Source organism: Oryx dammah, unplaced genomic scaffold (genome assembly GCF_014754425.2).
Source record: "Oryx dammah isolate SB20612 unplaced genomic scaffold, SCBI_Odam_1.1 HiC_scaffold_2, whole genome shotgun sequence".
Taxonomy (NCBI): Eukaryota; Metazoa; Chordata; class Mammalia; order Artiodactyla; family Bovidae; genus Oryx; species Oryx dammah.
Genome location: NW_024070186.1, coordinates 175513918 through 175526315, shown reverse-complemented (window position 1 = coordinate 175526315; position 12398 = coordinate 175513918). Strand labels below are relative to the sequence as shown.

The window sequence follows — 12398 nt, the reverse complement described above, 5'->3', positions numbered from 1 at the left end:
GCAAGGTCATGCTGAAAATCTTGCATGCTAGGCATCATGTGAACAAAGAACTTCTAGATGTGCAAGCTGGGTTTAGAAAAGAAAGAGGAACAGAGATCAAATTGCCAACATTCACTGGATTATAGAGAAAGCAAGGTAATTTCAGAAAACTATCTATCTTAGTTTCATCGACTATTCTAAAATCTTTCTATATGTGGATCATGAAAAACTGTGAAAAGTTCTTAGAGAGATGGGAATACCAGACCATCTTATCTGTCTCCTGAGAAATCAGTATGTGGGTCAAGAAGCAACAGTTAGAACCCTGTATGGAACAACTGATTGGTTCAAAATTGAGAAAGGAGTATGACAGGGCTGTCTGGGGTCACCGAGTTAATTTAATCTATACATTGAGCACATCATGAGAAATGTTGGGCTGGATGAATTACAAGTTGGGATCAAGATAAGTGGGAGAAACATCAACAACCTCAGATATGCAGATGATATCACTCTAATGGCAGAAAGCAAAGAGGAACTAAAGAGCCTCTTGATGAGGGTGAAGGAGGAGAGTGAAAGAGCTGGTTAAGACTAAATATTAAAAAAAAAAAAAAACAACTAAGATAAAAAGAAACACAAAAAACTAAAATCATGGCATCTGGCCCCATTCAGTTCAGTCGCTCAGTCGTGTCCAACTCTTTGCAACCCCGTGGACTGCAGCGCGCCAGGCCTCCCTGTCCATCAATGACTCTCAGAGCTTGCTCAAACTCATGTCCATCTAGTCAGTGATGCCATCCAACTATCTCATCCTCTGTTGTCCCCTTTTCTTTCTGCCTCAATCTGTCCCAACATCAGGGCCTTTTCCAATGAGTCAGTTCTTTGCCTCAGGTGGCCAAAGTATTGGAGCTTCAGCTTCAACATCAGTCCTTCCAATGAATATTCAGGACTGATTTCCTTTAGGATTGACTGGTTTAATTTCCTTACTGTCCAAGGGACTCAAGAGTCTTCTCCAACACCACAGTTCAAAAGCATCAATTCTTTGGTGCTCAGCTTTCTTTATGGTCCAACTGTCACATCTATACATGACTACTAGAAAAATCATAGCTTTGACTATATGGACCTTAGTCAGCAAAGTAATGTCTGTGCTTTTTAATATGCTGTCTAGATTGGTCATAGCCTTTCTTCCAAGGAGCAAGCATCTTTTAATTTCATGGCTGCAGTCACCATCTGCAGTGATTTTGCCTTGTCTCTCATCAACATAAAATTTGAAAGGTTTCTTTAAGTCTGGTAGTCCTAAGGCCAGAGCTCGGACTAACTTTGTCTTTATGGTAAAAGAGTTAATGATCAGGTAGGCCTCCAGGGTTCCCAAATGAGCAGAGGAGGCGAAGGGACAAATGCGGACTTTGTTTCTCCCCCTCTACATTCCTTCACTAGGCCTTAGTCAAGTAGGAGGTGCCTTTAATCCTGTGTTGCTATGGCGACTATCTGAAACTAACTTTTTCAAACCATGAGCTTCAATTGCTCAACAAACCAATATATCTTGCTAATGAGAATGTCCAATTGTCCGCATGTCCTTCTTAAGCTATGTTAATGAAACAATGTATCTTGCTCTGAAGGACATGTTTCTCCTTAACAGAAACAGGTTCCTTATGGCTAATCTTGCTATCTTAAAATTTATGTTTTGGGAATGGGTTGGTAAGAGGTTTACAACCTTGAGCTATTATTAGCAACCAAATGAAAAAGTATATAATACCTTGCTAAAAACTAGCAAGGGGGGTTCTCTCCTTTCCCCTTCCAGTGCCTTTTGCTGGATGCTTTTTTTTTTTTTTTCCTATTTCTTTTAATTGGAGAAGGCAATGGCACCCCACTCCAGTACTCTTGCCTGGAAAATCCTATGGACAAAGGAGCCTGGTGGGTTGCAGTCCAAGGGGTCGCTAAGAGTCGGGCACGACTGAGTGACTTCACTTTCACTTTTCACTTTCATGCATTGGAGAAGGAAATGGCAACCCACTCCAGTGTTCTTGACTGGAGAATCCCAGGGACGGGGGGGAGCCTGGTGGGCTGCCATCTATGGGGTCACACAGTCGGTCACGACTGAAGTGACTTAGCAGCAGCAGCAGCAGCAGCATGGCATATTGGTGCAAGGCAAATTGCCCTGCTCCAGAAGTGGCTCCCGTTCAAACTGGGTTCCCTACAGGGTCTTGGATGGTGATGGCAAGCCAGGCTCCTGTGCCCTGGGTGTTAACATAGAAACCCCTAACTGATCTCCACAAGGAGGGGAAACAGGAGCATGGGCAGTTGGAACACCTGCCAATGCAACATGCTCAGCAGGTGGAGGAGTTGGGTTGGTCAGAGAGGGTTTAAGTTCTGAAACAACATATCCTCACTCTCGCTTTCTCCCTCTCCCTCTTGTAGAATAGGTATTTCCTTGACTTTCTTTCCAGATTGCTGCACCATAAGGCAGCACCCATTTGACTTTTCTTCCTGATGTAATACCATAAATGTTTCTACCTATGCAATCTCATCATTTTTACCTGCCCTTTCACAAAACAATTTTAATTGTGAGATCATATAATAATTAATTGAGCCATTTAAGGGCCATCGATTCCCTGATTCTAGTGTATATTGGGACCACACACCATTACAACAGGATATCATCTCTTTCTTAGTCATAGGCCCACAGCTATATCTTGCCCATTTATTTAGGATACAGCCCAAACAGCTTTCCTTAGGGACAGATGGAGTATTTCCCCTATTGATAAGTTCAAGAATCACAAAACAGAAATTTAATGCCAAAGGCACGAACAGACTCCATTATGAATGGACACGAAACCAAAAGCAAATGAACCAGTTCACAACATTAGGTGAATTCAACAAGTTACCCTTTGTTGAAAGGGTACTCACCTTTCAAAAAGGTACCCCACAAATTGGCTTTTCCTTTAAAGGAAAAGTCCAAATTGAGAGGGGAATATATTCCCAGCTGTACACACCAGAGCAACTTACCCTAGTATATGGAGCCCATCAGCTCCCAAATGTCAATTCCTTGCTCCAACTGCCACTTCAGGAAATTCTGAAGGGAAGATCCTCAGGACAAATGTCCTGGCAGCTGCTAGGGCCTTTCATGAAAATTCCCCAAGTGGGGCCAGCTCACCCCGAGCAGCATGGCTCCTGGCTGGCTCACCAAAATTTGTTACTGAGCCCAAGTTCATCCTGCTCACCACACGACAGGTCAATAAATCAAGAGACAAGTTGTTGGAGCAATGAGTGATGAGTTATAGGAAGGCTAGCAGACCAAGAAGATGGTAGACTAGAGTCTCCAAAAACCATCTCATCTCAGTCAGGATTCAGGGTCTTTTTATATACAATAGGGAGGGGGAAGGGGCTTTCAGTGGCACCAACCAATGGTAAAACAGGGCTATAAGCTAGTTGCTGGCTGACAGTTGCTCACTTGGTTGGGTGGGAGGGGGTGCCCTGACCAACTGCTGAGTGGGACTGTTATAGCTGGTGTCTGTCTCAATGGAGCATGCAGGCCGGAGCCAGGGAGAGAAAGGCCCCTTATGCCTTAGGTCCCATGTGGGACCACTGCCACAACACCACAGCATGGCAAGTGTAATGTGACTGCTTTTCACAAGCAGCTCAGGATCTCCAGAGATATATGCTATGCAAACTCCACAGATGACATTCTGCAAAGTAAAGGCAGAAGCAAAGGTGAAAGCAAAAAGTAAGATGGTGATAAGGTTTTTTGAAATAATGGTAAACCTGGGGTTAAAAAATATTATCAATAATAAACAATTATTGCCTCTAAGTTCAGTGCACCTTTTGCAGATTACCTCCTTTAGGGTTTGTGGCAACTCAAATCTGGCAACAACTTTGTACCCGAGTAGTAACTGTGGGTGAGTGTGGGGAGTACTTACTCCTCCTGAACACATACCTCAAAACGGGTATCTTTTCAACGGTTTTTAAAGGTAAATATATTAACATGATAGTTGCTGAGCCTATGGATAACCACAGAGATAGCAGTGTGAAACATTTATGCAACCCACCATTCCTGGTTGTAAGTCATACAGAAACATATACTGGCAAATATAGGCTAAAAAGGAATTTATTGGAAACTTTTGGAAAGCTGATAGAATTATAGGGAAGGCTGGAGGAACAAGTGCCAAAGATGCTTGGTGATAGGGTCTGCATGGGGCCTCACTGTGCTGACCTCGCCAACAAAAGATAAAGTCACAGTGACCCGTGAAACTGATCACAATGCTGAAGCAACATCCTATTTTCACCGCTGGCACTTACTTTCCCAAAACTACCCGATCACCCTACCGTGGGACACCTCTGACTCTCTCAAGACTACGTGACTGCCGAGCTCCACTTGCAGGCTAAAGATAAACTAACCACCCCAGTTCAGGGGACCCAGTTTCCCTCTACTGGGTATAAGAAGGATTCTACTGGGTTTCTTTTGGAGAGCCAGTCACTTTCATTTCGCTTTAATAAATTTCCTTTTCTTTGCCTAACTGCCCGGCTTGTTCTCTTCTCCGCACTGGCCTTACAGTCGGGGAACCTTGGAAGCTTGAACCCGCATTAACGTTCTGGAAACTGCCACTACCGCCACTTCTGAAAGGTCTGCCAATTTGCTGATACTGGATGCAGTAAGCTGCTGCCACCTGTGGCCGGCCCCTACACCAGGGAAACAGCTTCTTCCCGAGGGAGGTGAGGCTAAGGTGAGTGGCTGACAGTCCTGGCGAGCGAGGGGCAGGCCTCACGCCACCTCGCCACAGCCATCCGCCCTTTAGTACCGGCATTAAGACCCGACGTAGCACGGAATGAGGCTCGTGGGAGGGACTAGGAGAGGTCTTCGCGCACAGCTGACGCAATCAGCCCGCGCCAACAGTGGCCCGGGCTGTGGAGAAACACGTTTCTCGCTGGTCTCAACTCCAACCATGGCGGCCCGCATACAGCAGTCTCCTCAGCCTGGCGGCGGGAAGCGTAAAGGCAAGGCTCAGTATGTGCAGGCCAAGCGGGCTCGGCGCTGGGATGGCGGTGGGCCCCGCCAGCTGGAGCCCGGGATACAGGGCATTCTCATCACCTGTAACATGAACGAGCGCAAGTGCGTGGAGGAGGCCTATAGCCTGCTCAACGAATACGGCGACGACATGTATGGACCAGAAAAGGTACCAGTCCCAGGGAGGGCGGGCCTTTGAGGGAGAAGGGAAGGGTGGCAAGCTCGTTGCGTGAATTTGGCCGCCAGGGTGGCGGTGAGGAGGCGTGGCCTCGCCTAGGTATATTTCCCCCCGCCCCCGCCCCCGCCCCATCCCCTCGCCTAGGTATATTTCTCCCCCCCCCCCCCGCCCCATGTACTTGAAATACTTGCACCTCCTTGTTTTCCACCCCATCGTTAATCACGGTGGCTTCCAGTATAGATTGCTTCCTTCGGTTCGGGCGTGGTTTCTGAAGCTCTTTCAGAAACACATATTTCTCATCGTAGCTTTGGGAAGTGTTGCTCACCAGGACACTACTGGTTCAGGTTCACACTTCATTCGTACTTAAGGTTTTTGCCACCATTTGGAACCGTATGGCTGTAATGTACAGTGTTTGTCTTAAGCACTAAAATATCTCTAAAATAGTGGTTTGGGTTCTAGTGCTAGTTTCTTCTCAAATGCATATAAAAATGCATTTCAAGCAGTAAAAATATTTTATAACAATACCGTATGAAATCTAGTTGTTCAGTTTGGGAAATAATTATATTATTGGTTTAGGATTGGGACCAATACACACGCATGCACACCCCAGGGAATTAAAAGGAGGAGCATAGTACAAAGGTTATTTAATATAAATTCAGGTAAGGTACTGTCATTTACTAGCTCAAAGGATGAACATGTTATTTAATTCTGCTGAGCTACATAAAAAGAATGTTTTAGGACTTTGGAAATGGCTAAAAAAAATTGCATGTGTACATAAAATAACATCCCTGTAAACAAAAAAAGCTCCATAAATGTGTAAGACTAGTGCCTGATTGGTAACCACATTCATCACTAGTGGAGCAGAGAACTGGGCAACAAGTGTATATCCTGTCTATATGGATACCTTGAGCAAGTTCTTTAACTATTTCAGTAGTACAGTTGTAAAGGATTTTTAATTTCATAAGTATTTGGTTTAATCTTAGGAAAGGAGAGTGTCATATCAGGCACAAAGATACCTATTGATAGGGTTAAAGTCCACCCTGAAATGATTCATCTGGTGAGCACATTTCCCTCTGTCCCAGACTGTCAAGATGCTTTAGAAAACATTTTCAAATGATATGTATGGTAGTCTGAGGAAACTCCCTTCTCTCTCCACATTTTGGAGGAGGTGGTGTCTAAATAAAAAGTTTTATTGTTAATAATGCATCTTCTGCCCCTGGGGGCGGGGTTTACATAAATAGGTAATTAAGAGCTTTTAACATGAGCTGTTGTGGCATTTCTGCTCATTAATTTTATGCAAGCAGTTTGCAGACAAGGATCAACAACCCTCTGGAAGTGAGGGAGAAGATGATGATGCGGAAGCTGCCTTGAAGAAAGAAGTTGGTGACATTAAGGCATCCACAGAGATGAGGCTAAGAAGATTCCAGTCAGTGGAGAGTGGAGCAAATAATGTAGTCTTCATCAGGACACTTGGAATAGGTGTGTCTGACTAATACACTTTAAGATTATTGATCCTATAATATCAGGACTTCACCCTGTCTCTGAGAACACTGCCTACAAAATGGCTTCATTGGCATGGCTCAGTTCATCATTTGATTGCATCCTCTCTGTGTTAGCACTGTGTTGGCACTAGGCATATGGAAAGGCGAAATGGGGTGGTGGACTAGCATGGGCGTAGGAGTAGAAACCTGTGTTTGCCACTTCCTTTGTATTAAACTTTAGGCAAAGCAAGAGTACATGGTTCTGTCTAAAAGGAACAGATGCTACTCAGCTCTCCCAATTTGGAATGGCTCCAGACATTTGGGAATGTAGTCTCAGGAGAGCCAGATCTTCTGATTTTTCAAAAGAAGTTGGAAATCTGGAGAAGTTTCTATGTTTTAAAATGTAGTTAACTAATTTAAAAATATTGGAAACACTGAACAGCCCCAAATAGAATTGTATGTAGTCAGGATGCTTCCTAAGGACTACATTATGATTCTCTGGCTCAGGGATGACTCTGAGGTCTGAAATCTAGACTTCTGTACAGACTTAGCTACTGGATTGATTAAATCTTAAGTGACTTGAAGATTTTGTTTTGTTTTTGCAAAACATGTTCTATTTAATGTTTATTAGTTTGATTATTGCTGCTGTTACAGGAAAACAGCAGTATGATGTTGTTATTAGATAAATCAGACATCATGAATAAATTAACTCCAGAGCCTTCATGAACAATTGTTTTTGATAAAAGTGGAGTTAAAATGTTAGATACAGTATTAATACAGAGTGCACCAAAGAAATATTAGTTGGAAGAAATGATTGGTTAAACTTGCTTAAAATTTATTATGATAAGTTTTTCTAATCTACTGTCAGTTTATGTCACTGCCAATGAAAACTCTTTTTAGAGAGTCTGAAGAGTTTAAAATGTGTGAGGACTTTGAAACTTACCTGTTTGTTTTGTGCTGATTTTTTTCTTTTAGAACCTGAGAAATTGGTGCATCATATTCTCCAAGATATATACAAAACCAAGAAGAAGAAGACTCGGGTTATTCTACGAATGTTGCCCATCTCAGGCACATGCAAGGCTTTCTTAGAAGATATGAAAAAATATGCAGAAACATTTTTGGAACCATGGTTTAAAGCTCCAAACAAAGGAACATTTCAGATTGTATACAAATCTCGGAATAACAGTCATATGAATAGAGAAGAAGTTATCAAAGAGTTGGCAGGTATATTTCTCTTAGTGATTTTGCAAAGATGTGCCATGGTAAATATTTGCTTTTAAGATTTTTTTTTTAATATTTAGGGCTTATATTTTTGAGTGAGAGCAAGTATTTTTAAATGTCATTAAATAATATCAAGCCTAGCTTCAGTATGTTGGGTATGATATTATTTTTGGTAGTTAGGTACTAAAGTCTTTTCCAAATCAGAATTGAATTTTCTTTGAGGAAAAAGGGGCTCTTCTTAACTTTCTCAGGATTTCATTTGTTTTTATATATTGAAAGCATTCAGAGAACTTGATTCAAGTGCATGTAAAATAGTGGACTAGTATATGCATTTATATATATAGTATAGTATAATACTACTAGTATATGTAGTGTTTCAACAACTACATTTCTGATAAGGTTGGTTATAAATTTAACAAATTCTAAATAGAGGGAGGTGAAAGATTGTTTTTGTATCCACCATGCTTAATGGTATTTTTTTTAAATCTTGTTTTTCTTTTTGTTACAGGAATAGTAGGCAGCCTCAATTCAGAAAATAAAGTGGATCTTACCAATCCACAGTACACAGTGGTAGTAGAAATCATTAAAGCTGTCTGTTGCCTGAGTGTTGTGAAAGATTACATGTTGTTCAGAAAATACAATCTCCAGGAGGTGGTGAAGAGTGCTAAGGACTTGTCACAGCTTAACCCAAAGCAGGCAGTACAAACAGGAAATGGGAAAGAAGCTAAATTGGAATCTGGTGACAAATCAAGTGAAAATGACCCAGAAGAAGGAAAAAATAACCAACAAGTGGTTCCAGAGAACAGTAAGGAGCTGGGTCCAACAGAATCAGTATCTGAGACACATGTGGTGAATGAGGGGGTGGCTAAACCTGAACTTGCAAGTCAAGTCACAGAAGGATCTGAATCAAATGAAAATGATCTCTGATAGGAAAAGAAATTGTTTGGTGTTGGAGGTGGGTTTTTCAACTGCAGTTTTGTGAGATGTTCCTGGGATTCCATGTAAAACTGTGACTAAAAACACTGTTTTTGATATTGTGTTCTGCATAATTGTTTACTTACAGTAGTGGAGCAGCTCTGCTAATAGTTTTGTTAGAGGTCTTTCAACCCTATATGGCAGTGTGCAGTAGGCCCACACGCATTTGGTTAGGTTAGAAGAGACTTTGGATAAATTGGTGAACACTTGCACAGAGCAGAGGGTGGTAGGGGAATGATGTTGGCCTCTCCCTCATGATTACCTTCCCCACTCTTCCCTTCAGCACTACCAGCTGACTTACAGGAGTGAACAGGCTCTGTGAAATAAAAACTCAAGAGGGAAATTTCTATTCTAAGAAAGGAATTTTTGTGTTTTGCAACTCAGTTGTCCCCTGCCACTTTGTTGTAAACATTGGACAAACATGGGTTGTATAGGTTAGAAGTGAATTGTTTTGTGAATTTTTTTACTTTTGGGGATTTTTCTTGTTTTGTTTTTATCCCACTCCCCACCCTCCCTTTTTTGACAGCACCATAGGGCATGTGGGATCTTAGTTCCCAGACCAGGGATCCTACCCATAGCTCCTACAGTGGAAGTTATACTCATTTTTATGTTTTAATAACATTTGTTACAAACAGATCTGATGGTGCAGTGGTGCAATTTTTGAAGGCAAGGTTTGAAAGAAAATTGTTCCATTCTAGGTATAGAATTACAGACATTTCTGATAAGGCTGGTTATAAAGAATGTGTCTTCTGAGTCACTGCAATCTACTTCTAGTGCAACAGGGACTCAAATTTTTATACTGTAAGCTACTTTATAATGTAAAGGGATTTATAATTCAAGCTGTTCCATTCCATTGTATATCCTTTGTGAAATGCAACTTACAAACTGAATATTTGTTTTAGCAGTTGTAACTATAAATCATAGCCCCTTGACAAATAAAGATGATGATTTTAATGGCTTTGGAATACCAGGACAGTAAAACTTGTTCAAAAAAATCACATTCAATGAAAAGTTTTAGAAAGCAAATTATTTAGTGGTAGAATTTTTTCCAGAAAATAAAAATTCACATAATTGCTAAGAATCTAATAATACCAACATTTAGCTAGATCTAGAAGGAGTACAAGAAATTGAAAAGTCTTTACTGTCAGTATAATAAGTTGACTTACGTGATGCTAAAGAGGTTTTGTATAAAAGCAGCAGCTTCTCTGTGTGAGCTGATGAATCAACAGACTTCATGAATATTTGTCATGCTGTAGCATTTGTAGGATTTGTAAATGATCAGGAAATTCAAGAAAACTTTAAGTTGCTAGGAGCCTCTCCAAACAATGGTCAATAAAATTTAGTAGGTCTTTATATCTGAAAACCCAGTGATCTGTCATCTGTACTCCTAGTGCCCCCATCAGTGGCTGGCTGCATGACAAGTTTTGCATCACTTTATTAAAAGAATATCCTGACTTTGGTAATTACAGCACATTGCTTTCTTCACAGTGTGAAGAAAAAGCTTGGAGATGAAAGTTTTAAATAATGCTACAAAGGTGGTTAACTTAATTAAAGATACATTTATGTTTTTAAAACAAAAGAACCAACTAAAACCTGAATGAAGAACATGTAAATCTCTTACATACAGAAATCCAGTGCTTATCTGAAGAAGAGTTAGCCACAGGATATTTGAGCTGAAAGGTAATTCAGCTCAACTTACTGGTAATTCACCAGTAAGTTTTCTAAGTATAAGAAAACACTAGGCCAGATTTTGCTAAATGCTTTGAAGATGAAGAATGGTCTCAGTAGACATTTTTTCATTGCAAGAACAAATGAGCTGTTTTTATGAGGGCCTGGAGAAAAATATTTTTTTCTTTAAAGTGACAGGAGTCTTGGATTAAAAGAAACTGACTCTTTGGAATAATTATGTTGCATAAGGCACTCTTGGTTTCCACAGACAACTGGGTTTGAGAATGAAGAAAGCAACATCTCAAGCCTTATTTAAACTCTCCTTGAAGAATTGCAAAACCAAATTAAATAGCATTTCCCCTCCTTTTCCCAACACTGTGACTGTGGGAGGAACCCTTTCTCAAAATCTCAGCCTGAGATTTTTGTCATTGAGAGAAGAGGAAGAACTGAGAGTCCTATTTTCCCAGTTGTGGATTTCTGTGAAACATGAGTATCCTTCAACTTGGTGTTCATGCACACATACTTTAGTTTTTTCAGGGGTTCCTCTGGGGTAAAACTGAAAAAAGAAGATAACAAAGAGGATTGCAAAATAAAATATCTGAATTGAGAATACTGAGGGGTTGTGAAATTAGCTTTTGGAGTTGGCTTTAGTTTTTAAGAAGTTTGATAGTATAAGTGTTAAGTCTTCCTGCACCAATGGCTGTAGTTTATTGGCTACTGAACATGGAAATAATTACTATCTTTCTAAGCTAATGATTCTGCTGGTTAACCAGACCAGAAGAATTTGGGATGGGGCAAAGAGAATAGCTTCCCAGGTGGCTCAGTGGCAAAGAATCCACCTGCCAATGCAGGAGGCAAAGTAGACACAGGTTCAATCTTTGGGTCAGGAATGTCCTCTGGAGAAGGAAATGGCAAACCACTCCAGTGTTCTTGCCTGGAGAATTCCATGGACTAGGAAGCCTGGTGGGCTCTCCATGGGGTTGCAGAGTCAGAGGTGAATGAAAGGCCAACCCATGCTATGTGAATAGAAAGGACCTTGTAATGCAGATGAGGCTGGCACTTCTTATATAGTTTTAGAATGTTAACTCTTAATAGTTGAAGTTATTTTGAAAGGATGATAAGAGCATTCTAAGTATCATTGGAGGAACGTGAATAATAGGATTTTGGTGCTTTCATCAGACTTTTTCCAAGACAAAGATACATTTATTTTGATAGTGCAAGACTCTGGGACTCTGGGAATAAAATTGGCTATATGCATACAATTGTATGGAACTAGGTTCATTTTATTTTGTGAAAGCTGCTACTCTACATAAAGATTTTGATTTAGTAGTTTGTTTTAATCCCTTTATATTTGTATTTGGTAAGGCCTAAGTATGACAAAAGGTCTTCTGCACATACAAGGTAGTACTGTGTTCTGTTGAAATCTGAGTTCATTCATTGAAAGATTTATTTTCAAGTTTACCAGTTGTTTATTTCCACTAACGTTTGAGCATATTATTTTATATATGATGGGATTCCAGGGTGGGAATGGAGTACTTTTTCTCTTTTACTTTTTATTTTAAAAAATTAGTTAAACTCCACTTCAGTGTTGTGGTTTACTAAATAATTGTTTTGCTTTATGGAGGAAAGTGTTAAATTTGATATTTTAAAACATATTTCTCTATGATTAAATATGATTTCTGAATGTTGTTTTTACTTATATTTTGCTTTAGATATGGCCAGATATTCAGCTTTTTTGTGTGTGTGTAATAGTTCCTAATGTTTTCAGAAAAATAAAATTAGTTCCCTAAAGACTAGTGTTCTCTGTCTCTACTTTTTCTTTCTGCCTCTTAGTAAAGCTCTTGCTTTATAATTGTAATTATAAAGTAGTTTAATCATAAAAGATGTTTTTATGTCAAATTAT

At 40.3% G+C, this 12398-nt stretch overlaps 1 protein-coding gene across 2 annotated transcripts; it reads left to right on the top strand.

Annotated features, from left to right (window-relative positions):
- Window positions 1–4842: 4842 nt before the first annotated feature.
- Window positions 4843–12288, top strand: THUMPD1 (THUMP domain containing 1). Of its 2 annotated transcripts, none has more exons than XM_040257520.1 (4): window positions 4843–5141; window positions 6455–6629; window positions 7607–7855; window positions 8361–12288. In XM_040257520.1, the coding sequence occupies exons 1-4, from the start codon at window positions 4911–4913 to the stop codon at window positions 8777–8779; spliced, it is 1074 nt and encodes a 357-aa protein (XP_040113454.1). In that variant the 5' UTR covers window positions 4843–4910; the 3' UTR covers window positions 8780–12288. The 2 variants fall into 2 exon arrangements, with proteins under 2 accessions (XP_040113454.1, XP_040113444.1); XM_040257510.1 differs by having other exon boundaries at window positions 4849–5141; window positions 6452–6629.
- The last annotated feature ends 110 nt before the right edge of the window (window positions 12289–12398 follow it).

Bases quoted from the DNA above. Each gene is read 5' to 3' on its own strand.
- THUMPD1 (XM_040257510.1), top strand. From the start codon at position 4,911: ATGGCGGCCCGCATACAGCAGTCTCCTCAGCCTGGCGGCGGGAAGCGT. The intron at 6,630-7,606 runs GTGTGTCTGACT...TTTTTCTTTTAG, and splicing joins CATCAGGACACTTGGAATAG to AACCTGAGAAATTGGTGCAT. The intron at 7,856-8,360 runs GTATATTTCTCT...TTTTTGTTACAG, and splicing joins AGTTATCAAAGAGTTGGCAG to GAATAGTAGGCAGCCTCAAT.